Source organism: Mustelus asterias, chromosome 16, assembly GCF_964213995.1.
Source record: "Mustelus asterias chromosome 16, sMusAst1.hap1.1, whole genome shotgun sequence".
NCBI classification, from domain to species: domain Eukaryota; kingdom Metazoa; phylum Chordata; class Chondrichthyes; order Carcharhiniformes; family Triakidae; genus Mustelus; species Mustelus asterias.
In genome coordinates, this window is record NC_135816.1 from 31,198,374 (window position 1) to 31,226,319 (window position 27,946).

The 27,946-nt window shown below is 43.5% G+C and overlaps 1 protein-coding gene across 1 annotated transcript; it reads right to left on the reverse strand.

Annotated features, from left to right (window-relative positions):
• Nucleotides 1-5,090: 5,090 nt before the first annotated feature.
• c16h5orf15 (chromosome 16 C5orf15 homolog) lies at nucleotides 5,091-26,782 on the reverse strand. The gene is made up of 3 exons (XM_078230834.1): nucleotides 26,546-26,782; nucleotides 9,128-9,819; nucleotides 5,091-6,612 (listed from the first exon to the last, which is right to left on the reverse strand). Exons 1-3 carry the CDS (start codon nucleotides 26,643-26,645, stop codon nucleotides 6,478-6,480), a joined length of 927 nt encoding a protein of 308 aa, XP_078086960.1. The 5' UTR covers nucleotides 26,646-26,782; the 3' UTR covers nucleotides 5,091-6,477.
• Nucleotides 26,783-27,946: the final 1,164 nt, after the last annotated feature.

Sequence of the window (27,946 nt, forward strand, 5' to 3'; positions counted from 1 at the left end):
TGCACTGGTTCTGAGGGGGTGAAGCCTAAACATGGTGGTGAGCCTGGCTGCAAGGACACCCTGATCTCAGTGCACTGGGAGACTCCATCTCTCGCCCCACGGACATTGCGACACCTCCCTCATTGGCTGCATGTTTCCTCACCCTACCCCTGACACAGATCACCGGCACCAGGACATTGGAGCCCTCACAATGAGTCCCCTTCCTTGCCCCCTCCCCCCTCTCCGTCATAGCCCTTGCTCAGGTCCCACCCTCTTGGCACTGCACTGGCAGTCAATGCCCATCTGGGGCTATCAGGGTGCCAGGTGAGCACTGCCCAGGCATGTCCCCAACCACCCGGGAGCTTCAATGCACTTAAAACCCTAACACCCCCCCCTCCCCCAACTGGCATAGCTATCATGCTTGGTTTCTGCTAGTAGTGATTCTCCCTGGGCTCACTGCACGCCTGAGGGTGGGAAGATCCCAGGAGCTGGGAGAATCCAGCATTGAACAGGCTAAGCATATTTAAATGACTTAAATATCTGGTTTGAGTCAGTAGAAAGGGACCGGGACGATCACAAACCATGTGGGGCTGGACACGGAGCCTGTTTTAAGGCCCACACACTATTTGCCAGGATTGACGCGATCCGCTCCAGCCGCGGCGTGGCTGGAAAATTACCCCCTTAGTTTCAAGAAATGAAACCAGGCAAATGGAAGTGGTATCTGTGGAAGAGCATTCTGCTGGCAGAGATCATATCTCATTTACATTTAGCGTAGTTATGGAAAAGGGCAAAGACAAATCAAGTAGAAGTTCTCAGTTAGGAAAAAGCCAGACTTATTAAGCTGAGATGTGGTTTAGCAAGAGTGGACAGGAAGCATTACTTGAAGCTCCATCAATGTGAGAGCAGTGGGAGGCATTCAAGCAGGAGATGGTGAGAGTTCAGAACAAAGGGAAAAGATGGACCTTCCAAACTTAGAGCCCCCTGATTGTCAAAGACCATAGAGGGTGGGATAAGGTAAGGAAAAGGGTCAGATAAATTTCAATGCTGTGAAAAGCCTGGAGGAGCATTGAAAGTACAGAGGACATGAAAAAATATTGGCAAATAAAATGAACAAAAATACAAAGTTATTTTATGAATGCACAAAAAGAGCACGGAATGAAGGCAGCACAGTGGTTAGCACTGCTGCCTCACAGCTGAAGGCAGCACAGTGGTTAGCACTGCTGCCTCACAGCTACAGGGACCCAGGTTCAATTCTGGTCTCGGCTCACTGTTTGTGTGGAGTTTGCCCATTCTCCTTGTGTGTGGGTTTTCTCTGGGTGCTCTGGTTTCCTCCCACACTCCAAAGTTGTGCAGGTGAGGTGGATTTGATATGCTAAGTTGCCCCTTAGTGTCCCTAAGATGCATAAATTAGATGGGATTAACCATGGTAAATGTGTGGGGTTACAGGGATAAGGTGGGGGAGAGGACCTGGTTAAGATACTCTGTCAGAGAGTTGGTGCATACTTGATGGGTCGAATGGTCTCTTCTGCGCTGTAGGCATTCTATTCTAGTCTATTCTATGAAAGAATGGTACCTATTAAAGACCAATATGTAGTGGCGGAAGACATGGGCCTAGTTCTTATTGAATACTTTGCATCTGTCCTCACAAAAGACGGGGACAAGGCAGAAATTGTAGTAAAGGAGGAGGTCTGTAAAGTATTGGATGGAATAATAAGATAAATATTAAGGAGTTTAGCATCTTTGAAAGTAGATAAATTGCTAGGCACAGATGAAATGTATCCCAAGCTGTTAAGGGAAACAAGGGAGGAAGTAGTACCATGGTTAGTGAGTGTTCAGGATTGCAGATGGGAAGAGATAGGAAGTGCATGAGTCTTTGGGATGTTTACCAATACTCAGCATTGGAGACTGCTGGGAATGGCGACACAATGAAGTAATGCAAAGCAAGCTATTGACAAAGGGCTGCACATGAGGGAACTGCAAAAAGAGAAGCACAATTGTTACAGGAAATTCCATAGTTAATGAAAAGACAGGCTTTTTGCACCATCACCACAAGTTCTCCATGGCACGTTGCCTTCCTGGTGCAAGGGTAAAGGACATCACAGAGACGGTGCAGAATATTCTACAGGAGACATGAGCCAGATGTTGTGGTGCACATTGGTACCAACAACAGAGAAGGCTGATACTGATATTCCATGGTCAGATTTCCAGGCGCTAGGGAGGACAGCAACTATGGGCAGACTTGGATAACCTAGAGAGCTGGCATGGACTTGATGGGCCAAACGGCCTCTTTGTGATTATTAATAATAATGACTTTATGGTTCTACCCAACAAAGAAAGTATCTGATGGCAGTGTCTCGGCTTCCATTGCAGCTCAAGGAGAAGTCATCCAATATGAGTGCTGCAGTGAAAGCTCAGATATAGGTCAGGCAAATTCAGTTTGCTGCCATGTAGACATAGATAGTTGCCATCATGGCTGCATATACCACAGCTCTAATAGTTTTGCAGGCTCTCAGCAGTCCAGCCTCCTTAGAATTGCTGGGGCATCGCCTCAGGGAGTGACAGTTGCAGTTACTTGATGGAGCATGAACCTACTTGTCCTCTCGCATTCTACCAGCACTGCCACATCCTTTGCTGTAACCTGTCAGCCAGCCAGCCTAGACTTCTGACTCTCATATCAAGGTGGTGCAGTGCAAAGCCAAGCCTTCCAGGGCCAAAGCTGCTTGAGGACATCCTGTTAGGCCATCTATCAAATCCCAAATATTAGACAAGTAAAACTTCAGCAATTCTATTTGTTTATATCCATAATTTAAAACATGTATTTATTTTTATGTTTTGTGCCAAAGTCAGTTAGATCTTCCAGAGCATCTTTAAAGAACAAGATTACTGTGGATGAAGAAAGGCATACATTTACCATCATAAGTCTCCATCGAGAAATAACCTTCCATTGATTCACAATTCACTCTTTGTCTCAGGGTTTGCTTTACTGTTCAATTCAGGAGCCCATTCTAAGCATTACATAGAAAGATAGAAGCAGGAGGCCATTTGGCCCTTCGAGCCTACCCCGCCATTCATCACAATCATGGCTGATCGTCCAACTCAACAACCTAATCCTGATTTCTCCCCATAATCTTTGATCCCATTCGCCCCAAATGCTATATCTAGCCACGTTGATCAATCTGACCTCCGGGGGCAGTCATTCTATTTTCAATTTATTTGAAAGCGATTTTCCAGGTTGATCTTTTCCATACCATATACCATGTTGGGCTTTTTCAAAGTGAGGGGCCGCAACCCGCAGGTGGGTCACGGGGTGTTATAAATGGGTCACCAGGTAAATTCTCGCTGTCCTATAAACTGATCCTTTTCAAAAAACACAGGATGTTCTGTGATCCTGTTTTTAAAAAATCACAGGATTTCTGTGATCCTGTTCAAAAAAAGTGATTTAGAATAGATTCCCTACAGTGTAGACCATTCAGCCCATCGAGTCTGCACCAACCACAATCCCATCCAGGCCCTATTCCCGAAACCTCTCATATTTACCCTGCTAATCCCCCTGACACTAGGGTCAATTTAGCAAGGTGAATCAATCCAACTTGCACATCCTTTGGACTGTGGGAGGAAACCGGAGCACCCGGAGGAAACTCACACCGACACGGGGAGAATGTGCAAACTCCGCAGTGACCCAAAGCCGGAATTGGACCTGGCTCCCTGGCGCTGTGAGGCAGAAGTGCTAACCACTGTGCCGCCGTTCATTGTGCATATTTCATAGAAGGCGGTATGACTATGAGGACCTCTCAGACAATGACACTGCCAGCATGATGACTTCTGATGTGGAGGCAAAGCTTAGTTTTGCCTGATAACAATTCAAGTTACATCGACTTTATGAAAAGAAAAAGTAAAATTTAGGAGAGAGGTGTCCTTCTTTGATTTACCATTTAAATTGCAACTGCGGCAGCATTACTGCAGCTTGCCTGCTCAGTGGACTCCGAGTCTCAAATTTCCTGCCGTGAAGGCAGGCTATAACTTCAGAGTTTGACAAGTGTCATCGTTATCTCACAATCCAAATGATAAAAATATTTTGCAGTTGAATTTCTAAATGAGAAGAGTCACACAGAAAACCATTGAGATGTGTTTTTTCTCAAAATTACAACCATCTGTGAGAAAGAATAAATCGACACATTAAACACAGACTTCAATGGATGCTGCAAAATGTAGTTATTCATGTGACATATCTCACCTACCAGGGAAGTTTAATTGCTGGGATGGTAACAGAATGAGATAATCGGCGATTGCCTTATTCAGTTTCCACTGAAAAATAGCACTTTGATCTGGTGAGCTTTGCATTCCAAATCTGTCACAAATAAATGGCAGTCAATTATCTGCGAGAGCTGATGCACAGTAAATGTGTGTTGTCCGATTTTGGATATTTGGTTTGAATATATACGTTGAACGAGGGGAGTTTGCAAAATACTGACACCAATTTCATTGTGCCGGAATATGGCTCTAATAAATTGGAAAATGGATCTGAAACTGACCCCCCCAGATGTTTACTATATTATTTACTATATTATGCAAAGATTGTATCTCATTACACATCCCACGTGACGTGGGTCTCCAGATACGGCCATTTGGTAAAAGTGTACCGTTGGAAAAAGGTTTGAAAAGCACTGTACTGTCATGTATGCCAAAAAGATCACTCCTCATTACCTTCCCATCTCGGCTAAAAATCCCAAGTTGTTTTTGTTTCCTCAAAAATGTGGGAGAGAGAGAGAGGCAGGAAGAGAATGAATCCAAACCGCTAGCTTATAGAAGTTCTACATCAACTGTTTTATAGGATAAGAAGGGAAGTGTGAAAGTCAAATGGTACATCAGAGTAACCCAAAACCTTCAACGTCAGCAGTACAGGAAGTACCATTTGGTCAAATGTGGCTGTGCTGGATGTTTGGTAGTGCAATCCAAAACCATCGACGTGTTCAACAAATGGCTAGTAAGCAGTGTTGGACATCCCCATCCAAAGTCCCTGGCCCTGTCCCCAGATCTAGGACCTAATTTTTTGATGGGAGACTGAATTACTTCTTAAATAATTAAGTATTAAAGTACCAAAAGTCACAGCATTACTTCAGAAACTTTATTAAACCATACAGAAGTTAGGTACAAAAACGCCACCATATTTCAACAATTTATGATTCACTGTGCTTCTTGTCGCAATGCTTCTCACAAACGCCAAAGACCAAATGTGCATGTAAACACTGATCAAAGCAGACTAATCACTTCAGCAACCTTCAGCTCCCATTCACCCACTGAAATCACGTTAAACCAACCAAATTTGACTGCTTTGATGATTTTACATTAAGAATTTGACAATTTCTCGAACACACATTTAGTTAACTGAATCATTTATTTTTTTTTCCAAAATGAAAACCTGCAGGTAACTCAGGTAACAGTAGCCTGTTCCAAAAACCATTTTCAGTCAAAAGATTTTCTGAACCAAACAGATAATGTACTGACACTTAACCGTTTCATACTTCTTGGGTTGAAACACGTATCTACACAAGAAAAAAATCTTTGTAACCTAAAACAAAAGGACACAATTTAAGAGAACGTACTGAATATTGCAAAATAAAGTACCATGCTGCTAATAATATATTCTAAAAAGCTAATAAAATGTTTTTCACATTTCCGTAGATAGGTACTTTGGAATGATGGGGAGGGGCATTAATTTTTAAATTGAAGCATTTTGCTAAGGCTACAGGTATATATATATTACCCTGGTTTTGGCTGGTGTACCATTTAACACTCCAGGTAATATTTTAATAGCAAGAGGGTATTAAGACAAATAGTGATATGACACCCAAAGAATTCTTCATTTTTGTCATCGCTTTTCATAACTATGGACCAATTTTAGTTAGAACCCTTTAAGTTTACTAAACAATCAATAGCCCATTACTAGACATACGTAACTTTTGTCCAATGAACCATTTTTTGAGGAAACTGAACCAGATGTGAATATCAATCATGTGTAAAACTCTATTAAGCTAGCTGGTGACAGTCAGCTGTCCAGTTTTCAGACACTAGAATTTACAAAGTGTTAAGTCTTAAAAGGCAAAAAAACACAGCATTTGATTTAAAATATTGTTCAGATATGATTCATTTGTCAGCAATCTAAGGTAGACTGCTTTTCCTGACCATTCTGATTTCAGCAGCCAGCATCCAAAGCAATTTTTGATGTAGTGAAAATAGGGATAATGGTTCAGAGAACCATTTCAGAAACTATTCTCTCAGAAGATGCCTTTCCAAAGATTAGCAATGCAGTTATTTTTAGATTTGGCTTCTTTCTGAAGGTGTGAAGATTCTTTTAATGCTAAACAGAGGGGAGCAGACACAATCTACATTTTAGTTTAGATATGCATCGTTTCCATCAGCAAAATTATTATTATTTTTTTTAAATTGAAACAAATGCAACTGCATTGACATTTTTATACAAAATCGGAAGTAATGCATTCAGAAAATGTAGTCCTTTGTGATCTTAAGTGATGGCATAGCATCATGTATGTTTTGGTCCAATCGTTGGTATTCAATTGTCCTTGAGCACAGACTATCCTTCCATCGCCTGCTTTGAACTAAGAGAATGTAAATCTAAAAGGGAAAAGAATATTCAATTATCAAAAGGTTTTCAAACAAGTCCTCATCTTCATTACAGTAAGACAGCAAGTTATAGGGGATCTATAAATATTGATTCACAGCACCCCTTTCACTAGTGGGTTAAAGGATTGGTAAAAAATAGTTATAAACATAGGAACTCTTAAATACATATTTTCTGCATATTAGAGATAACAGAAAAAAGGCAGCTATAGCCTAAGCTATTACACACCAAAGAAAAAGCTCTTCACTGGGCTTCAGCAATCTCCCAGAGTGGTTTGGATTCAAGTAGGAATGCAATTGAGGGCAAGATTGAGTTCAGCTATAATATTCCCACAGTGGAATAGCCATCTTGCAGTCACTGAACTCAGATCAATAACATTTAGATAGAGATAGGTTAAACTAACCCATACATAGTGTACTTTACTCAAGGATAAGTCACCGCCTTCCAGAGGAAGGGAGAAAACTTGGAGATGTGGGGCAAAAGGAGGAGATTTGTAGGAATCAATACTCACAAATTCACAGGACAAAGTAATTTACTTCTAAAGATTCTATTTTTTCGTACAGAATATTCGCCAACAGTGCTCCAACTTAAGAGGCCATGGGACAAGAGTTTTAAAATGGGATTAGGCTGAATAACTATTTTTCGGCCAGGATAAGCACAATGGGCCAAAAGGCTTCCTCATGTGCTCTAAATTTGAGATAAGTCAAGCTGAAGTTTAACCTTGAACAACAAGCCTCCCCCAAAAACTTACCTGTGTCGCAAACCCCATTTTTTACTTTCAGCAATTTGTCAGTGAGTATTCCATTTAGTGATGTTAAAATATCTTGTCAACTGAATTAGAGTTCAGTTATGAATATTGTAAATAGAAAAGTTTTAATATCCAAATGCATACAATATTACCATCGACAGCAGCTCTTGCATAAGGGGTATGCCATTGTAAAGGAAATTACAGTCTGGCCATTAGAAGCAGTCAGTCCATTCATGCCGTCAAAGGCCTTCACTATTCCAAAGCAGCTTACCAAAGGCACTCATTATTTAAACTACCAGTGGGATGAGTGAATGAGCCACTTCATGACTACCCAATGCAGACCAGCAAGTGGTTTTGGAACTCATGTCTGCCAAGAAGGTCACCTCCTGTGACTGCAAAATTACCGCTCATGTAGTTTCTTTTAAATAGATCAGTCCATCACAGATTTTCCACAGCAGAAAAATCTTTTGGAACAGCAATAGGATTTGTCCTTCCAGTGACACACACAACATCATGCTGAATGTCTGTGCATGAAGTCTTTTCACCTCACGGAAAAAAGTAATCAGTTCTGGTTAAATTATTGCAGTCAGGGACTCCCATTAGAAATCAGCCTCAAATATATAATTTAGCAAGTAAAAGAGAAAATGCTGGAAAATCTCAGCAGGTCTGGCAGCATTTGTAAGGAGAGAAAAGAGCTGACGTTTCGAGTCCTGATGATCCTTTGGCAAGGCTTTGACAAAGGGTCATCTGGACTCGAAACTTCAGCTCTTTTCTCTCCTTACAGATGCTGCCAGACCTGCTGAGATTTTCCAGCATTTTCTCTTTTGGTTTCAGATTCCGGCATCCGCAGTAATTTGCTTTTATTTATGTAATTTAGCAGTTTGCCATGGGCTATGTTAAATTTCTAGATTATTCTCATTTTGGAAATGTAGGTAATACAGATCTGAAAAGAATACAAATGTTTTCAGGGTAAAAGGTAAAGTCACCATAGTCCCAGGTGACCATACGCTGCTCTCCCCTTTACTGGCTGATGGTGACTTAACTTGAGGATCACAACACCTCAGGCGAGGGACAAGGCTGAGAAGGCGGGGCCCTGATGAATAACCTCACCCGGTACGGGAATTGAACCCCCGCTGTTGCATTGTTCAAACCAGGGATTAAAAGGAGCTTTATTTTACATCAAACAATGTTTTAACTGTAACAAAAAATACGAGAAACGCCCAGAAGATAAAACAGCCTCTGTGGAAAGAACAGAAGAGTCTTCTAAATTAAAGCAATTCACAAACCAGCTGTCCAGCCAACTGAGCCAACTCCCCAGGTGTCAGCGTAGGTAGCAGTCAAAAGGCGAGACTACTAGGTAGTGCAGTGGGTTAGACACTGGCTGTTTAATCTGATACCTAGATTGAAATCTAATTCAAAATGACAAATGAAATCTTCACATGCTCCTGGCTATGAGTGTTAAGTTCACAGAAAAGTCTGGCTATGCTGCTCCAAATTGAGAGAGAGCAGGGCCCTGCAGCATTAAACTAGCCCTAATTCCCAAACAGAAAGCCAGGGGGTGGCTGGTATGGGAACGCGAGTGTTCTTGTGGCATTGGAACGAAAACACAATGGCTTTATTTTATCACAAGCTATGTTAGAACTGTAACAAAAAGATACAAGAAACACCCAGAAGATAAAACAGCCTTGGTGGAAAGAACAGAAGAGTCTTCGGAATTGAAGCTGATAGTTTTACCCTGTATAGTTTTAGCACTCACTCACCTTTCTTTTGTTGTGATATGTAATGTAAACAATGGCAATCAGGAAAGCAGCAGCAACCAGATAGAAAAAGAAGTGACTATCTTCTTCTTCAGGTACGGAGAAGTATAATGGTTGGTCAGGAAGCTCAGGAGGTTCATCCAGGTCATCACTTTCCAGATCATTCTCATCCGCTTGGTTCATATCAAAATACTCTTGAGCTCCTTTTTCTTCATCGGGTTCATAGTAGGATGGAGAATTACTGTGTTCAACAAGCAACAATTGGTTATCTGTCATTTCATCCATCTTTCCTGCATCTGTATTAGACATTATAACTTCACCTTCTTCAATATCTGTGTCAATTACCATTACATCTGTATCTTGTCCATCTTCAACGATGTTATCTTTCACCATAGATGCATCTTTTAAAGAGGGTGTCATTTGGTCAGGACTTTGGTCAGCAGTGCCAGGAAAAAGTGCAGTACTCTTGACTTGAATTCCCACTGCTTTTGTTGGAGCTGATTTTGAAATGATTGCAGATGTAGTGGCGGTGGTGGGAGTTGTAGTAGTCAGGTTTGAATTTGTCTCTTTATTTTCAGATCTGTCTGTATCACCTGCCTGAGTTCCCTGTGATGTCTTGATGCTGAGAATATTGACTGTTTGCTGATTTGCAGTAGTTTCTGTTAAATTTTCTGTAGTTATGTTACCATTGGTCACTGAAAAGAAAAATCGCAAAATGCATCATAAGTAAATTAGACAGATCTCCACAGTAATGATAACAAAGCAGTTCCGCATTACTTTAATAATACATATAATCTAGCTAAACCAATACGACGAGAGAAATGGGAGAGCACATTTAGCAGCTATAATATATAATAGGCATGCTAAATCTTTTTAGCAAATTGTTCAAATTACGGTACCATTTTCCAAACTTGCTATGCATCACTATCCATTTTAAAACTCAGGCTGCAAAAGGGGGTTCAGAGAACACACCTTTTCCCAAAGATTCATCTATACATATTTAGCTGGAATATATAAATAACACAAACTTCGGGTAAAGGTGGCTAGTAAACTACTTGAATTTGCATTTCAGGATGTTGCTGTAACCTCTTGCAAAACATTCTACTTTACAACATCTAATTTAACACACAGAAATCAATTTCATCATCAAACTGAGTCGCACAGAGACATCGGGAAAGAGCACAATGTTAACAGAGTGCTAAAGTTGGGAATTTGGTGCAAGTGGAAATGTTCTAGTAAGAATATGCAACCTGCAAAGGTAAGGATAAAGTCTGTCAGAAGGGCAGTCAGAGTGCACATCCATGGTGCTTTGGCGCAGGAGAAGGAGAAACCCAAGGTGGTAAAAGTAAGGGATTCAATAATTAGGGTGACAGCATCCTTTGTAAACAGGATCTGGCATCCCACATGGTTGTGCCCTACCTGACCCTGGGGGAGGGGCATTTTGAACAGGGTAAAAAAGAAAATTGGACAGGGAGGGACAGGATCCAGTTGTTGCAGCCCAACAACTTAGGCTACTATCTGATGGTACTAAAACATGGAATTCAATAGAAAGACAGGAGCTTGAAGGTTATAATCTCTGGACTATTACACAAGCCAGATGCAAGCTGGCACAGAGGTATGCAATAAACAAAGTGCCTGAAGGACAGTGTAAAGTAAAGTTTATTTATTAGTCACAAGTAAGGCTTACATTAACACTGCAATGAAGTTACTGTGAAATTCCCCGAGTCGCCACACTCCGGTGCCTATTCGGGTCAATCCACCACAGCACATTTTTCAGAATGTGGGAGGAAACCGGAGCACCCGGAGGAAGCACACACAGACGCGGGGAGAAAATGCAAACTCCACACAGACAGTGACCCAAGCTGGGAATCAAACCCAGGTCCCTGGCGCTGTGAAACAGCAGTGCTAACCACTGTGCTAACGTCCCGCCCTGGTGTGTTAAAGAGAGATTCCGTTTCATGGGATACTGACACAGTACTGGATCAAAAATGAACTGCACTGTTGTAACAAGCTCTACCTGAACTAGGCTGGGGCCAAATCTTATTGAAAATGATAAATAGGACTGTCATGTGGACTTTGAACTAATAAGTGCCAGGGAGAGTACAAATGGAAAAGTTAGCATAAATAATTGCTCCAAACCAAAGGAGACGAGCACAACAGTCAGGTTAAGGGAAAATGAAAAGATGAAAGGTATTTAAACCCAGAAAGAGAAAGAAGAAGTGTGTGAATAGAACAGCAGAGTAGGAGAAAGGGTTAGGGCATGTGACCCAAATCAGCATTGCTGCATTTCCAGCTTTTATTCGTGTGACAAACTCTTCCCCTATCCCAAGGGATCAGATCTGGAAGGAGGGAAACCCTTTCAATTAAACAACAACTACTTTCTTACAGCAACTTTTACTTAGCAACCTTCACAGGGGTGTTAACAAACAAAATCTGACACAGTGTCACGTGAGGTCTTGGTCAGAATATTGAATACAGGAGTTGGGACATATTGTTGAAGTTGTACAAGCCATTGGTACGGCCACACTTGGAATACTGTGTACAGTTCTGGTCACCCTATTGTAGAAAGGATATTATTAAACTAGAAAGAGTGCAGAAATGATTTATTAGGATGCTACCGGAATTTGATGGTTTGAGTTATAAGGAGAGATTGGAAAGACTGGGACTTTTTTCTCTGGAGCATAGAAGGCTGAGGGGTGATCTTATAGAGGTCTATAAAATAATGAGGGGCGTAGATCAGCTAGATAGTCAATATCTTTTCCCAAAGGTAGGGGAGTCTAAAACTAGAGGGCACAGGTTTGAGCTGAGAGGGGAGAGATACAAAAGTGTCCAGAGGGGCAATGTTTTCACACAGAGGATGGTGAGTGTCTGGAACAAGCTGCCAGAGGTAGTAGTAGAGGCGGGTACAATTTTGTCTTTTAAAAAGCATTTAGACAGTTACATGGCTAAGATGATTATAGAGGGATATGGGCCAAATGTGGGCAATTGGGACTAAGCTTAGGGATTTTAAAAAAAAGACGGCATGGACAAGTTGGGCCGAAGGGCCTGTTCCCATGCTGTAAACCACTATGACTATGTATTAGTATACAGTGAAAAGTATTGTTTCTTGCAAGCAATACTGACAAACGCATACCGTTCATAGAGAAGGAAAGGAGAGAGTGCAGAATGCAGTGTTGCAGTCATAGCTGGGGTGTAGAGAAAAATCAACTTAATGCAAGGTAGGTCCATTCAAAAGTCCAATGGCAACAGGGAAGAAGCTGTTCTTGAGTCGGTTGGTACATGACCTCAGACTTTTGTATCTTTTTCCCAATGGAAGAAGGTGGAAAAGAGTATGTCTGGAGTGTGTGGGATCCTTAATTATGTTGGCTGCTTTGCCAAGGCAGCGGGAAGTGTAGACAGAGTCAATGGATGGGAGGCTGGTTTGCGCGATGGATTGGGCTACATTTACGACCTTTTGTAGTTACGTGCAGTCTTGGGCAGAGCAGGAGCCATACCAAGCTGTGATACAACCAGAAAGAATGCTTTCTACGGTGCATCTGTAAAGGTTGATGAGAATCATAGCTGACATGCCAAATTTCCTTAGTCTTCTGAGAAAGTAGAGGCATCGGTGGACTTTCTTAACTATAGTGTCGGCATGGGGGGACCAGGACAGGTTAGAGAGATTATTATTATTACAGGTTGTTGGTGATCTGGACACTGAGAAACTTGAAGCTTTCAACCATTTTCACTTCATCCCCACTGATGTAGACAGGGGCATGTCCTCCACTACACTTCCTGAAGTCGATGACAAACCCCTTCATTTTGCTGATTATTGTCGCCACACCGGTTCACCAGATACCCTGGGGGCGATTTTACCATTTTTTTCCCTAAGTGCTGGGCGGAGTTGAAACTGGGAGTTTCAGATCCATCTTTTGGGTGTGTTTTCAGGCCCCCCCCCCCCCATATGCACTCTGGCTGCAAAATTCTGAGCAAGCCTGTTGCTCGGTGCAGAAGCCTGTGGGTGGGTCTTTATGCGCCCGAAACCCTGTCGAGGGAGGTAGTGTGCATATGCAGGCCTCTGATGCTGCACATATCAGTAGCAGGGGTCTGACAGAAAAGAGAGGTCCAGGCCCCTGCTGGTGCAGGCTACCAGAAGCAATTCTCCCCCTGCAATTGCAGAGGCCCGCGGCTGGAGATACAACCCTACCAGAAGGATGTGGAGGCTTTGGAGAGAGTACAGAAAAGATTTATCAGGATGTTGCCTGGTATGAAGGGCATTAACTATGAGGAGAGGTTGGAGAAACTTGGTTTGCTCTCACTGGAACGACGGAGGTTGAGGGGCGACCTGTTGGAAGTCTACAAGATTATATGGGGCAGGGACAGAGTGGACAGTCACAAGCTTTTTCCCAGGGTAGAAGAGTCAATTACTAGGGGGCACAGGTTTAAGGTGCGAGGGGCAAGGTTTAAAGGAGATGTACGAGGCAAGTTTCTTACGCAGAGGGTGGTGGGTGCCTGGAAGTCGCTGCCGGGGGAGGTAGTGGAAGCGGATACGGTAGTCACTTTTAAGGGGTGTCTTGACAAGCACATGAATAGGATGGGAATAGAGGGATACGGTCCCCGGAAAGGTAGGGGGTTTTAGTTAAGTTGGGCAGTATGGTCGGTGCAGGCTTGGAGGGCCGAAGGGCCTGTTCCAGTGCTGTAGTTTTCTTTGTTCTTTGAGGTGATATTAGGACAGAGGACCAAAAGCTTTGTCAGACGATCCTTGGCACGCTTTATTACTGTATCAATGCCTGCTTGTTAAATAACTTTCTCAGCTTACAAAAGTAGATCAACAAGGCACTACCTGAGACATTTCTGTTGCAAAGCATTCCTTTTTGCCCAGGTAGTCAGCAAATGAAAGAAATGACTGACTTGTAATGGAATCAGTCTAATCCATTGTGTGAGTTCAGCACATTCAGTTTTCTTTAAAATTGTTGTAAAGTGAGGAGTTTGAGTTCAATAAGCATACACTACTTGCGCAATTCATTTCCATAATGCTTGATTCAGGACTATGTATGTCAGGGTCAAAGTTTTTTCCTTGCATTACCTCAGCTTTTACAGTAGACCAAATGTTCAGACACTGACAAGTAAGGCTTGCTGGCGCCTTTTAGCACTACACAGGATTATTCCCCAGTGCAGTAGAAAATTGGCATTACACAGCTATTCACACATGGCACAGTATATTACTGCTGGAGCTGAATAAACTCATTCATGCATTGCCAATAGGTTTTAGGCCTCCGTATAGACCACAACTATTTACCTCATGCCTCTTATGAAAACATCCCTATTTATGTAACAGTATGGTCTGAGACACACTACAAGATATTCAAACCTATTTCAACAGCACTAATAGGTGAACTTATCGGGTGACAGACGACCATTTCAATACAGAAAGTAGAGTGTCAAGGCTACCAAAATCTAATGTCCTAACCTTTCCTCACAAAATTAGCAAAGATGTACTTGTTAAAAAACAAATATACAAATTAGCAAGAGTACGCCATTCAACCCCTGGAGCCTGCTCTGCTGTTCAATAAGATCATGGCTAATCTGATTGTGGCCCCCAACCCATACCCACCACCACCCCCACCCCCTCCACGCAACAACCCCCCACCCCCTCCCCGATAACCTTTGACTCCATGGTTAGTCAAGAATTTATCTACCTCTGCCTTTAAAATATTCAATGAACCTGTCTCCACCATTCTCCAGGGATAGAGTTCCAAAGATTCACACCTTTTGGAGAAATAATTTAATTTCATCTCCATCTTAAATGGCAGACCCGTTATTGTTAAAGCTTTGTCACCTAGTTGTACTCTTTCCCACAAGGGGAAACATCATTTCAGCTCCCTGTCAAGTACTCTCAGGATCTTGTTTCAACAAGATCACCTCTCAATCTTCTAAATTCTAATGAATATTGGCCCAGCCTTTAATCATAAGATAACCCCCCAATCCCAGGTATCAGACAAGTGAACCTTCTCTGAAAAGCTTCAAACACATTTTTATTCTTCCTTAAATAAGGAGACCAAACCTGTACACGGTCCAACATTCTTTTATTCCAGCATTTATAAAATCATCACAATCCATACAGCTGCATTACACACTTTCAAACTGTCATGTACATAAGACATGAAAAAGATTATCGACTGTATAAATCAAACCTTACTTTCTGCTCATTTCAAAATAAAACTTTTCTGGACCTAAAACGGGCTGCTACAGGTCACATGATTGGCTACAGTTCTGGAAACTTCCAACATTAATGACAGGACAAAGTTCAACCCTCATCCTTATGGAATCGCACACCTATCATTATGTGGACCCATTATAATCAACAAAACAAGGGAGCAGCAGTCTGTCTCCCCCGCCTAGACTTATAACAAAGAGACAGCCATTGAAACTCATTATACCTGCAGAGGTGTTAATAGCCACCATCTATCTCCAATGGCGAACACTGAATTTTGACCAGAGACATAGAAACTGATTGTTCACCTGAAATTAACTCATCAGTGAGCAACACACCACATGACCCAAGCTCTCCTGGCCTTTGGAAATTCTCACGTTACACTGCTGGACTCCCAGAGCAGTAAGCTGTTAACTACCAGCCTATCAGCTCCAAAGCAGAATACCAGGCTGACAACAAAGCCTGCCTCAAGTCTAAACCTCCCTGAAGTTTCGTCCTCTGGAAGGTTCCTGCTATCGCCAGCAGCATAGACTAAGTCTCTATGTACCAACCTCACTTTGCTATACCAACTTTAAAGGGAGCTGACAACTCCAGCTTTCAGCTAGCTAAACCCACTTGAACCTTAACTCTTATGTGAAGAACCCTCACTAAGCTCTGATATTCTAGACTCCTTGACATTCACGTGAATTAATATGCAAATTGTTATTCCTAGTTGTAAAACTCATTTCTTTCCTATTTCCTTCTCGTGTGTATATAAGTAGTTGCGACGGTCATCTTCCGGGTTTAAATGTATGAATAACCAGTACCTCAGATTTAACCCCAATAGAGTTTGTTGTGAATCACTTTAAAATTGACTTCACCAAGGATTTGGGGAAACATGACACAGCCTGTTTCAAAAATTAAAATACCTCTGCCTATGGACAGACAGCAAGAGAAATAAAGGAGCTCATTTTGTCTCTCTCCCCCCCGTCCATAACAAAACAAACACCATCAAAATTAGCAGGAAATATGCAACTCTATATTTTCACTCTGCATCACCTGTGCTTGTGTTAACTCAATCATCAGGTTTCTATCTTCTACAATAGTGGCCTTGTATTCCACAGTAAGAAGTCTTACAACACCTGGTTAAAGTCCAACAGATTTATTTGGAATCACGAGCTTTCGGAGCACTGCTCCTTCATCAGGTGAAGGAGCAGTGCTCCGAAAGCTCGTGATTCCAAGTAAATCTGTTGGTCTTTAACCAGGTGTTGAGACACTTCTTACTGTGCCCACCCCAGTCCAACGCCAGCATCTCCACACCTTGTATTCCAGAAGCATGCAGAGTGGCCCACAATCACATTAAACAACTCACTTCCAAAAAAGAAACACTTTTGTGGAATGATTGATTGCAAGAAGACGGATTACAAAACAACTGGCCTGCATTTTAATAAATTAAGGTGTTAACAAGGTTGAAAGAGCAATTCAGCTTACTTCATAGACTTAGTGTTACCGTGGAGTTACTTATTGTGAAATCTTGCCAACAGCCAATTGATATATCGCAAGAATATACAAGAAGATGGCAATATCTGATATGGATAGCTGACCTCAGCTGATAAAATATGAATAACTTTAATAACTACTCAGCCCCTCCTACTTTGTATGTTGATCAAAGAAACCTATATTTTGTTCTAGCTTTTTGTGTGAATGCAGCTCAACTGTTCAAGTGCTAATGAGCTCTACACTGCACAAAAAACATCCTCTGGATTCTTCATAATTCAAAACACAAACAGCTAGAAATGCTGGCAGGTCAGTCAGTAACCGAATTGAGCGATTGAAATAAAAAATGGCGGGTTGAGGCAGACTGACGCTTCGGAAAACAAGAACAACTTGTACTTGTATTGTGCTTTTAATGTAATAAAATGCCCCAACACATTTCACAGGAGTCTTATAAAGCAAAATTTGACAATGGTCCACATCAAGGGATATTACAGAAGAGGGCCAAAAGCTTAGTCACAGAGCTAGATTTTAAGAAGCGTCTTAAAGAAGAGATGTAGAGTGGCCCAGAGGTTTGGGGAGCGAATTTCAGACTTAGCCCGTGACAAAGATTGGGCATGCTGAAGAGGGCAAAATTAGGAGCACAGTATCCCTGAGGATTGTACAGCTGGAGGAAATTAAAAAGATGAGCAAAGACAAGGTTGAGAAGGGATTTGAAAACAAGGATGAGAATTTTAAAATTGAGGCATTGCAGAGGGTGGGTCATGAGAGGCTGGCCAGGAATGTATTGGAACAGTCCAATCGAGGAAGCAACAAATACAAAAGTTTCAGTAAATAAGTTGAGGCAGGGATGTATTGGAGAAAGGTGGTCTGCGTGATAATGTAAGCATATGGCTGGTAGCTCATTGTGGGGTCAAATATGCCATCAAGTTTGGGGGCAGCCTCAGACAGTTGCCAGGGAGAGAGATGGAGTTGGCGGCTTGAAGGGCGGCACGGTAGCACAGTGGTTAGCACTGCTGCTTCACAGCTCCAGGGTCCTGGGTTCGATTCCCGGCTTGGGTCACTGTCTGTGTGGAGTTTGCACATTCTCCTCGTGTCTGCGTGGGTTTCCTCCGGGTGCTCCGGTTTCCTCCCACAGTCCAAAGATGTGCGGGTTAGGTTGATTGGCCATGCTAAAATTGCCCCTTAGTGTCCGGAGATGCGTAGGTTAGAGGGATTAGCGGGTAATATGTGTAGGGATATGGAAGTAGTGCCTGGGTGGGATTGTGGTCGGTGCAGACTTGATGGGCCGAATGGCCTGTTTCTGCACTGTAGGGTTTCTATGATTTCTATGAAGATGGACTTTACAGGAGGGATTGATGACAATGGTTTCACACTTCCCAACATTTAATTGGAAGTAATTTATGAACATCCAGTACTGGATGTTGGACAAGCAGTCTGATAGTGTGTGGAAGAGTCAAGGAAGGTGGTGTCAAGGTAGAGTTGGCAGTCATCAGCAATGCTGTGTTTTCAGATGATAAGAAGTCTCACAACACCAGGTTAAAGTCCAACAGGTTTATTTGGTAGCAAATACCATAAGCTTTCGGAGCACAGCTCCTTCGTCAGATGGAGTGGTCTCTGTTCTCAAACAGTGCAAACAGACACAGAAATCAAATTACAGAATACTGATTAGAATGCAAATCTCTACAGCCAGCCAGGTCTTAAATGAACAGACAATGTGGGTGGAGGGAGCATTCAACACAGGTTAAAGAGATGTGTATTGTCTCCAGACAGAACAGCTAGTGAAATTCTGCAAGTCCAGGAGGCAAGCTGTGGGGGTTACTGATAATGTGACATAAATCCAACATCCCGGTTTAGGCCGTCCTCATGTGTGCGGAACTTGGCTATCAGTTTCTGCTCAGCGACTCTGCGCTGTCGTGTGTCGTGAAGGCCGCCTTGGAGAACGCTTACCTGAAGATCCAAGGCTGAATGCCCGTGACTGCTGAAGTGCTCCCCCACAGGAAGAGAACAGTCTTGCCTGGTGATTGTCGAGCGGTGTTCATTCATCCGTTGTCGTAGCGTCTGCATGGTTTCCCCAATGTACCATGCCTCGGGACATCCTTTCTTGCAGCGTATCAGGTAGACAACGTTGGCCGAGTTGCAAGAGTAGGTACCGTGTACCTGGTAGATGGTGTTCTCACGTGAGATGATGGCATCCGTGTCGATGATCCGGCACGTCTTGCAGAGGTTGCTGTGGCAGGGTTGTGTGGTGTCATGGTCACTGTTCTCCTGAAGGCTGGGTAGGTTGCTGCGAACAATGGTCTGTTTAAGGTTGCGTGGTTATTTGAAGGCAAGAAGTGGGGGTGTGGGGATGGCCTTGGCGAGATGTTCGTCTTCATCAATGACATGTTGAAGGCTCCGGAGGAGATGCCGTAGCTTCTCCGCTCCGGGGAAGTACTGGACGACGAAGGGTACTCTGTCCACCGTGTCCCGTGTTTGTCTTCTGAGGAGGTCGGTGCGGTTTTTCGCTGTGGCGCGTCGGAACTGTTGATCGATGAGTCGAGCACCATATCCTGTTCTTATGAGGGCATCTTTCAGCGCCTGGAGGTGTCTGTTGCGATCCTCCTCATCCAAGCAGATCCTGTGTATTCGGAGGGCTTGTCCGTAGGGGATGGCTTCTTTAACGTGTTTAGGGTGGAAGCTGGAGAAGTGGAGCATCATGAGGTTATCCGTGGGCTTGCGGTACAGTGAGGTGCTGAGGTGACCGTCCTTAATGGAGATGCGTGTCCAAGAATGCAACCGATTCCGGAGAGTAGTCCATGGTGAGTCTGATGGTGGGATGGAACTTGTTGATGTCATCATATAGTTGTTTCAGTGATTGCTCACCATGACTCCAAAGGAAGACAATGTCATCGATGTATCTAGTGTATAGCATCGGTTGAAGGTCCTGTGCGGTGAAGAAATCTTGTTCGAACCTGTGCATGAAGATGTTGGCATATTGAGGTGCGAATTTTGTCCCCATGGCTGTTCCGTGTGTCTGGATGAAGAACTGGTTGTTGAAGGTGAAGATATTGTGGTCCAGGATGAAGCGGATGAGTTGTAAAATTGCATCTGGAAACTGGCAGTTGACGGCATTGAGTACTGAGGCCGTTGCAGCAATGCCATCATCGTGGGGGATGCTGGTGTAGAGTGCCGAGACATCCATTGTGACGAGGAGTGCTCCTGGTTCAACTGCTCCATGTGTGTTGAGTTTCTGTAGGAAGTCCGTAGTGTCACGACAAAAGCTAGGGGTTCTTTGTACAATGGGTTTCAAGATGCCCTCGACATAGCCGGAGAGGTTCTCGCACAGGGTTCCGTTTCCTGAAACGATGGGACGGCCGGGTGTGTTTGCCTTGTGTATTTTTGGGAGGCAGAAGAGATCTCCAACGCGTGGAGTACGTGGGATGAGAGCACGGAGGGTGCTCTGAAGGTCCGGATCAAAGGTTTTGATCAGAGTGTTTTCAGATGATATCAAGCTAATCAATTTGAAAAAAAATATTTCATGGGATGTGTGTGTCGTGGCTGGGTCTGCACTTATTACCCAGCCCTAATTGCTCTTCAACTGAGTGGCTTGTTAGGTCATTTCAAGGGCAGTTAAGAGTCATTGCTGTGGGTCTGGAGTCACATGTAGGCCAGATAAGGACATCAGTGAATCAGATGGGTTTTTATAACAATTGACCATGGTTTCATGGTCATCATTAGACTTTATTTCCAGATTTTTACTGAATTCAAATTTCACCATCTATCATAATGGGATTTGAACCCAGGTCCCCAGAGCATTACCCTGGATCTCTGGATTACTAGTCCAGTAACCAGACCACAATGCCAGAAACAGAAGGGGGTTAAGGACAGATTCCTTTGTCAGAGCACAATGCTGGAACAGGATGTCTAATATTCCATGAATCACAAGCCCAGATAAAAACGTATAGGAATTAAAATATCTTACAATGTTCACTGTGCTTTGACAACTGCAGTAAAAACAACATTTAATGAAGCTTTAAAGCCTTCACTCTGATAAAAGTTGTTTCTGCGTCTAATTTTGTACTATGGCATGACTAGCCCAAGGATTGTCTTGAATTTTAAACAACTTTATTTAAAAAGACTGTCTAGAATATCTTTATCAAATCAAGCAGCACAAAAGAGACCAATCAGCCTGAGCCAACTCTTTGAAAGCATTAACATCTTACATCCACATGCTTCCCTCATAGCCTGTGAAAGTTTCCTTTTCAAATATATTAACACGCTAGTCATACTTAAGTCACTCCAGATCTCTGTGTTTGCTGATGTTCACCGACTCCTATCAATTTTAAAACTCTGATCCTTGCTTTTAAGTCCCTCAATAACCTTGTCCCTCCGTATGTGTAGCCTTCTCCAACACTACAAGCCTTCACAATAACTGTGCTCCTCCAATTCTGATATTTTGTGGATCTATGATTTTAATCACGCCACCATCATAACTTACTGAGTAAAGCAATTCTCATTCGCACTCACCCCTTTGGTTCTTTTGCCAAGTATCTTAAATCTGTGTCCTCGGGTTACTAACTTACCTATTGTGCAGTTCATCCTTATTTACTCTCATCAAAACCTCGGAATTTTGAACACCTTGATTAGATTTCACCTTCTTTGGGCTGCTAGAGATCACACAACCCACTGTGCCTTCAACTCGAGACACAAAATAATGTACAATGTCAAGTCATGGTTTCGATCAATGTTTCCTAAAGTACAACAGTGACTGCACAACAGAAGTACATCAGTGGCTGTAAAGCACTATGGGATGCTCTGAAGCCACGAAAGGCACTATATAAATAAAAGTCTTTCTTTTTTCTCTAACTTTAACAGCACACAAAATATTTGTGTTACAAGACTTTTAAGCACGGGAATAACTAACTCCAGTAATTAACTCAGTTGCAACAATAATTCTACATTCTGCACTGTCGTATTTCTTAATTAATAACAAACAAGGTACACAAAAGGTTTGATTATGAACCTGTCAGACGAAGAAGTCTTTTGAAAGAATTTTCAACTTGGCATCCAAAGAGGCGGCCTTGGGGGTTGAGGAAATGCTGATGAAGAACATGCCATGGAACTATTTCAAAGTACAGAGGAGTTTTCCTCTGTGCGTTAGATAATATTCATCCCAGTTTTTTAAAAAAAATTAAACTTGCTGAACTTACCAAATTGATAGACTCAAAACAAATGCCATCAGGGAAACAAAAGAGATAATATAGGCCAGCCAGTGACACCAATGCTTTAGCTGATGATGTCTCAACCTTGAATTGAGATAAAATGAAGCATGTATATGCCAGCAAACACAAACATCTTTAACTGGAAAATTGGCTGGAAAATAAGGTGTTGCACAACTGGGAAATAAGCTGTTGCACATAATGGAAAAGTACCCAAGGAAGTGAAAGAAACATGGACAACTTTCTGGACAGATTAAAATTATGTTTTAAACAAAGCTGTAAAAATAATTAGATGCCATGTTTCAGTCAGTAGTTTCATTGAGCAGTATGACTCGTCAATATAGTAAACTAACACCATCCCATGAAAAAGGATATAATAGGTTGAACACATTTGGTGCAGTCGAATTTTCCACTAATTGTCGGAAGGAGATCTCCAAAAGGGAGAGCTTGGATAATCACTGGAAGAGGAGTCTACATCCAGAGAAGCTGACCAATTTGGGGGATTGTAGTTAACAGCATATCGGATTAGATACTGACCTGCTACAAGTACAGTAACATTTGAACTTTCTATTGATGGATATCAGAATGCTCCAAGTAACAAAGCAGTTGCTGTGTTTGTTTTTATCTTTTCTCAAACTGTTAAACTTGTATCGATTTTTTAAAAGCATTTTAACTTTGTCATCATTTGAAATCTGTGCCCTTTTAAAATCAGTAATTGAGGGTACAAATAAACTAACCTAATTTCCATGCTGTAAGCCTCTATGACTCTATAGACAGTTACATGGGTAAGATGGGTATAGACGGATATGGGTCAAATCCAGGCGATTGGGACTAGCTTAGGGGTTTAAAAAAAGGGCGGCATGGACAAGTTGGGCCGAAGGGCCTGTTTTTCCATGCTGTAAGCCTCTATGACTCTAAGCATAACAACCTTTTGACCGAGTCATCAATCCTCTAAATTTGCAGGTCAAAAGAACTATAAGTAGGGTGCTTTAGGAAAGATAAGAACTCCTACAACCTCATCCCCAATGTGTACATTCTGTCATTTGGTATTTTCAAAACATCACAACGGTCTAGATTATGCTGGAGTGCAGCATCTTGCACTGTACTACTTTTTTCCCCTCTGTACAGCTTGAAAACCATTCAAATGACTGGAAATGAGAGCTGAGAACCCTGCTGGGACCATGGTGAATCATGGGACCAATAGTCTACCTCATAAACAAGGAGATTTAAGGATAGAGAAAGAAACAGAGAAGGAAATGGAGTGAATGAATCAAATTAGATGAAGAAACCGAACTCCTGTCCGATCTCATGGATAGATGTAAAAAGTTCCACGGCACCATTTCAAAGTACAGGAGTTCTCTTCTGTGCATTAGCTAATTAATATTCATCCTTCAAAAAAATATCATTTTTAAAAATTGCTCATTGTCACATTGCTGTTTACAGGATCTTGTTGCCCATAAATTGGCTGCCACATTTCTAACATTGCAACACTTCAAAATTTCACGATCATCCTCAACACCGGTGCCCCACAAGGCTGTGTCCACAGCCTCTTTATACATCTGTGACTGTGTAGCCAAATTCCCTTCAATTTTCAAGTTTGCTGATGACACCACCATAGTGGGTCAGATCTCAAACAATGACGAGACAGAGTACAGGAAAAAGATCGAGAATCTGGTGAACTGGTGTGACGACAATAATCTCTCCCTTAATGTCAACAAAACAAAGGGGATAATCATCGACTTCAGGAAGCGCAGTGGAGGTAGAAATGCTTGAGAGCTTCAAGTTTTTAGAAGTCCCGGTCACCAACAATCTGTCCTGGTTCCCCCCATGCCGACACTATAGTTAAGAAAGCCCGCCAACGCCTCTAGTTTCTCAGAAGACTAAGGAAATTTGATATGTCTGCTACGACTCTCACCAACTTTTACAGATGCTCCATAGAAAGCTTACTTTCTGATTGTATCACAGCTTGGTACGGCTCCTACTCTGTCCAAGACCGCAGGAAACTAAATAGGGTCGTGAACGAAGCTCAATCCATCACTCAAACAAGCCTCCCACCCATTGACTCTGTCTACACTTCCCATTGCCTCGGCAAAGCAGCCAGCATAATTAAGGACCCCAAGCACCCCAGACATTCTCTCTTCCACCTTCTTCTGTCAGGAAAAAGATACAAAAGTCTGAGGACATGCACCAACCGACTCAAGAACAGCTTCTTCCCTGCTGCCAGACTTTTGAATGGACCTTCCGCGCATTAAGTTGATCTTTCTCTACACCCTAGCTATGATTGTAATACTACATTCTGCACTCCTTTCCTTTTCTATGTATGGTATGCTTTGTCTGTATAGCACGCAAGAGACAATGCTTTTCACTCTATACTAATACATGTGACAATAATAAATCAAATCAACTTCATTGGTTGTAAAGCACTTTGGAATGGCATGAAAGGTGCTACAGAAATGAAAGTCTTTATTTTTTCTCTCCCTTACCATAAATTGCTGAACAATTTACGCATTACACTTCTGAGAAAGTAGAGGCATTGGTGGGCTTTCTTAACTATAGTGACGGCATGGAAGGACCAGGACACGTTGTTGGTGATCCGGACACCTAAAAACTTGAAGCTCTCAACTATTTCTGCTTCATCTCCATTGATGTAGACAGGGGCATGTCCTCCATACGCTCCCTGAAGTCGATGACTATCTCCTTTGTTTTGACATTGAGGGAGAGACTATTGTCGTGAATAACAGTTTGGGCTTTAAACCATCTGGTCCACACCATTGAGAAGGGAAGGGTGATTTCATGAACCATGTTAGAAGTCTTTTTTTGTTTACTGAGTATCCTTTATCAGTTTGATTTAACAAGAACACAGTGTAATAGGAGAGAGAGCCAATCACTCATTAAACCATCAATGAAACTCAGTGTATCTAGTGCTGCTCTGCACAGAAATCCTCAGCTGCATGTCCCTTTAAGAAAATCTAGATTTGAAAGTAGGTGTGGTGGAGGGGGATACTTTTGTTAGTGAAATGACGTTTTTAGTCTTTCTGCTCTAAAGACAATAATCTCCCAGTAGTTAAAATGTTAGAATGTTATTACTGGATCAACATTGGAGCAGACATTGGTTATTGTTGTGGCACTCCCACTACACTATGTACTTGTTAAATCAAACAAATACAGGATACTCAGGAAACAAAAAAAAATGCTAAGATGGTTTAAACAACTCTTCCCTTCTCAATGCTGTGGACCAGATACATTATTCTAATTGCTGTCCACCTAACTTTCCCTCTGGTCCACATAATATCTGATGTTGTAATGACTCCCTCACCTCAGATACCAAATCTCCTCCCCTAGAAATAATGACCATCTTGGCTCTGCAAACATTCCATTTCTAAGTTCCATCTCCACAAAGTCCTTGAACATGTTGTTCCCTTTCAAATGCATGCCCACCTTTCCATGTTTGAATATTCCCAATTATTTCCACAAGAAACTACAAAAAGTCGTGAATGTAACCCAATCCATCACGCAAACCAGTCTCCCATCCATTGATTCTGTCTACACTTCCCACTGCCACAGCAAAGCTCTATGAATGGTATGCTTTGTCTATATTGCGTGCAAGAAATAACTTTTCACTGCATACTAATACATGTGACAATAATAAACCTAATCAATTAGCTTTCTGCCCTCTGACACCATAGGATAGGCGCTTTAGCGCATGTACCAGTTGACAAAGTCTCAATGTGTAGAATTTGAGCCATTTTTCCCATCATTGTGGAGGTGAGTTTTCACCCCATTGTTTTTGTCGTTAAGTCTCATTTCTTTACCTAGTCAGTGAGTATGATCCACTCTGACAAGATTGATTGTGACACCGTCACAGTAGAGGTGCCCATAAACAACAACATGCTGTCAACTATTGCCAAAACAAACTGATTTTTCACCCTGTAATAAAAAAAAACAGAACATACTCAGCAGGGGGACAGGGCTAATGTTCCAGCTCGATGATCTTATCATTAGAACATGCCCAGGAAGATAAAACTCTCGTTTCTCTCTGCCCCTCAGATGCTGCGTGACCTGCTGAATATTTCCAGCGTCTGTTTTAGATTTGCAAGATCTGGCTCTCACCCTTCATTTCACCCAGAGATGAGTGCCACAAAACCGAATGGGTGCATCAAAAGCACCCTGAATACCAGACTTAACGTGTGGACAACCCCCCCCCCCCCCCCAAGACACAATAAAGGGAGAAAAGGCACAGCAGGTCCAGCAGCATTGGGGGGGGACGGGGGACAAACAGGGTCTCTTCATGTTTCCAACATCCGCAGTTTGTTTTCACCCCCCATGCCCACAGCAAACCGCTCTGGAAAAAAAAAGTTAAGAAAATGCTTCCTTTGAAGCTTCGACATCGGGGATTTCAGGCTGTGGAAGTGAGTGCCCCCACTTTCCCCATCAACTCAAGCCCTTCAAATCAACCGGGACCGACCCTCGCCCCCGCCCCGGGGGGGTGAAGCTGGCAGCAGCGCCGCCACCGCCATCCCTCCCCTCCCCCACTCTGACCGTTATCACTCTCACCGTTCACGGGCATGACAACAACAACCTCGGCGGTGACGATGAAGAGCAGCGCGAGGGCGCGCGCCGTCGCCCCGAGCCCAAAGCCAGCTCGCGCCTCCATCTTCCACAATGCGTGTAGTCAGGTCCCTTACGTCACCGACCAGCCCTCTCTCTGCTCGCGCCGCACCCACTCGCAGTCTTACCGTACCCCTCCCCCCTCTCTCTCTCTCTCTTCCACGACTCCTCCCCCCTTCTGCCCCACCCATTCGCTGCTCCACCCCCCCTATTCCCTCTGCTCCGCCCAGTCGCCGCCTTGCTCCGCCCATTTCCCCATCGCCCAGCGCTATCTCTACCTAGCACCGCCCACTCCCCGCCCCTTCCATTCTCTGCCCCGCGGACCAGCCACCAGGCCCCGCCCACTTCATCTCCACCCGCCCTCCCTCCGCAACTTGGCCCCCCTCCAACCTCTCTCCACCCCGCCCACTCTCCACCTTGCTCCGCCCTCTCCACCGTCTCCGCCCCGCCCCTTCTCTCTCCGCCCCGCGCGCTCCAATCTTGCTTCGCCCTCCCTTCACTCCGCCCCGCCCACTCGCTGTTTTGCCCCACCCGCGCCTCCTCCCTTGCCCCGCCCCCTCCCCCAATCCGCCCGCCACTCCCTCTACTTGGCCCCTCCCCCTGTTTCTCCGCCCCTTCGCTACATCGCCTCGCCCCGCCCATTCCTCCATCTCCGCCCCGCCCACCCTTACCTTTCCCCTCCCCCTCTCTCTCTCCGCCCCGCCCCCTCGCTGCCTCGCCCCGCCCCTCTGTGCCCTGTGGGGTGAATCTGTATTGGGATCCGGGAGTTCCAGCTCTGCTCCCCCGGCTGCTTCTCTTTCTTTGAGTGGGTCTGATTGAAGGCTGTTTACTGTTTAAATATTTGAGCAATAAATCGCCCTGTGTCAGTATTTACAAACCATTCTGCACTCAGCTTACATTCCCACCAGCTTTGTATCATCTGAAAGCTTAGATACATCACTCCGAATCACTTCACCCAAGTCATTAATACAAATTGTAAGTAGCTAACACCCCAGCACCAATCCTTGTAGCACTCCAGCAGTCACAGCCTGACAACTTGAAGATGTCCCATTTACCCAGAGTCTTTGGAGGGGAGGTTAGCGATAGGCCTGTGGGCTACTGGTGGTCACGTGCCACCGGGGCAATGCAGTGGCACAGTGGTTAGCGCTGCTGCCTCACAGCATTAAAGACCCAGGTTCAATTCCTGGCTTGGGTCACTGGAGTCTGCACGTTCTCCCCGTGTCGACGTGGGTTTCCTCCGGGTGCTCCCGTTTCCTCTCACAGTCTGAAAGACATGCCGGTCAGGTACATTGGCTGTTCTAAGTTCTCCCTCAGTGTACCCGAACAGGCGCCGGAGTGTGGCGACTT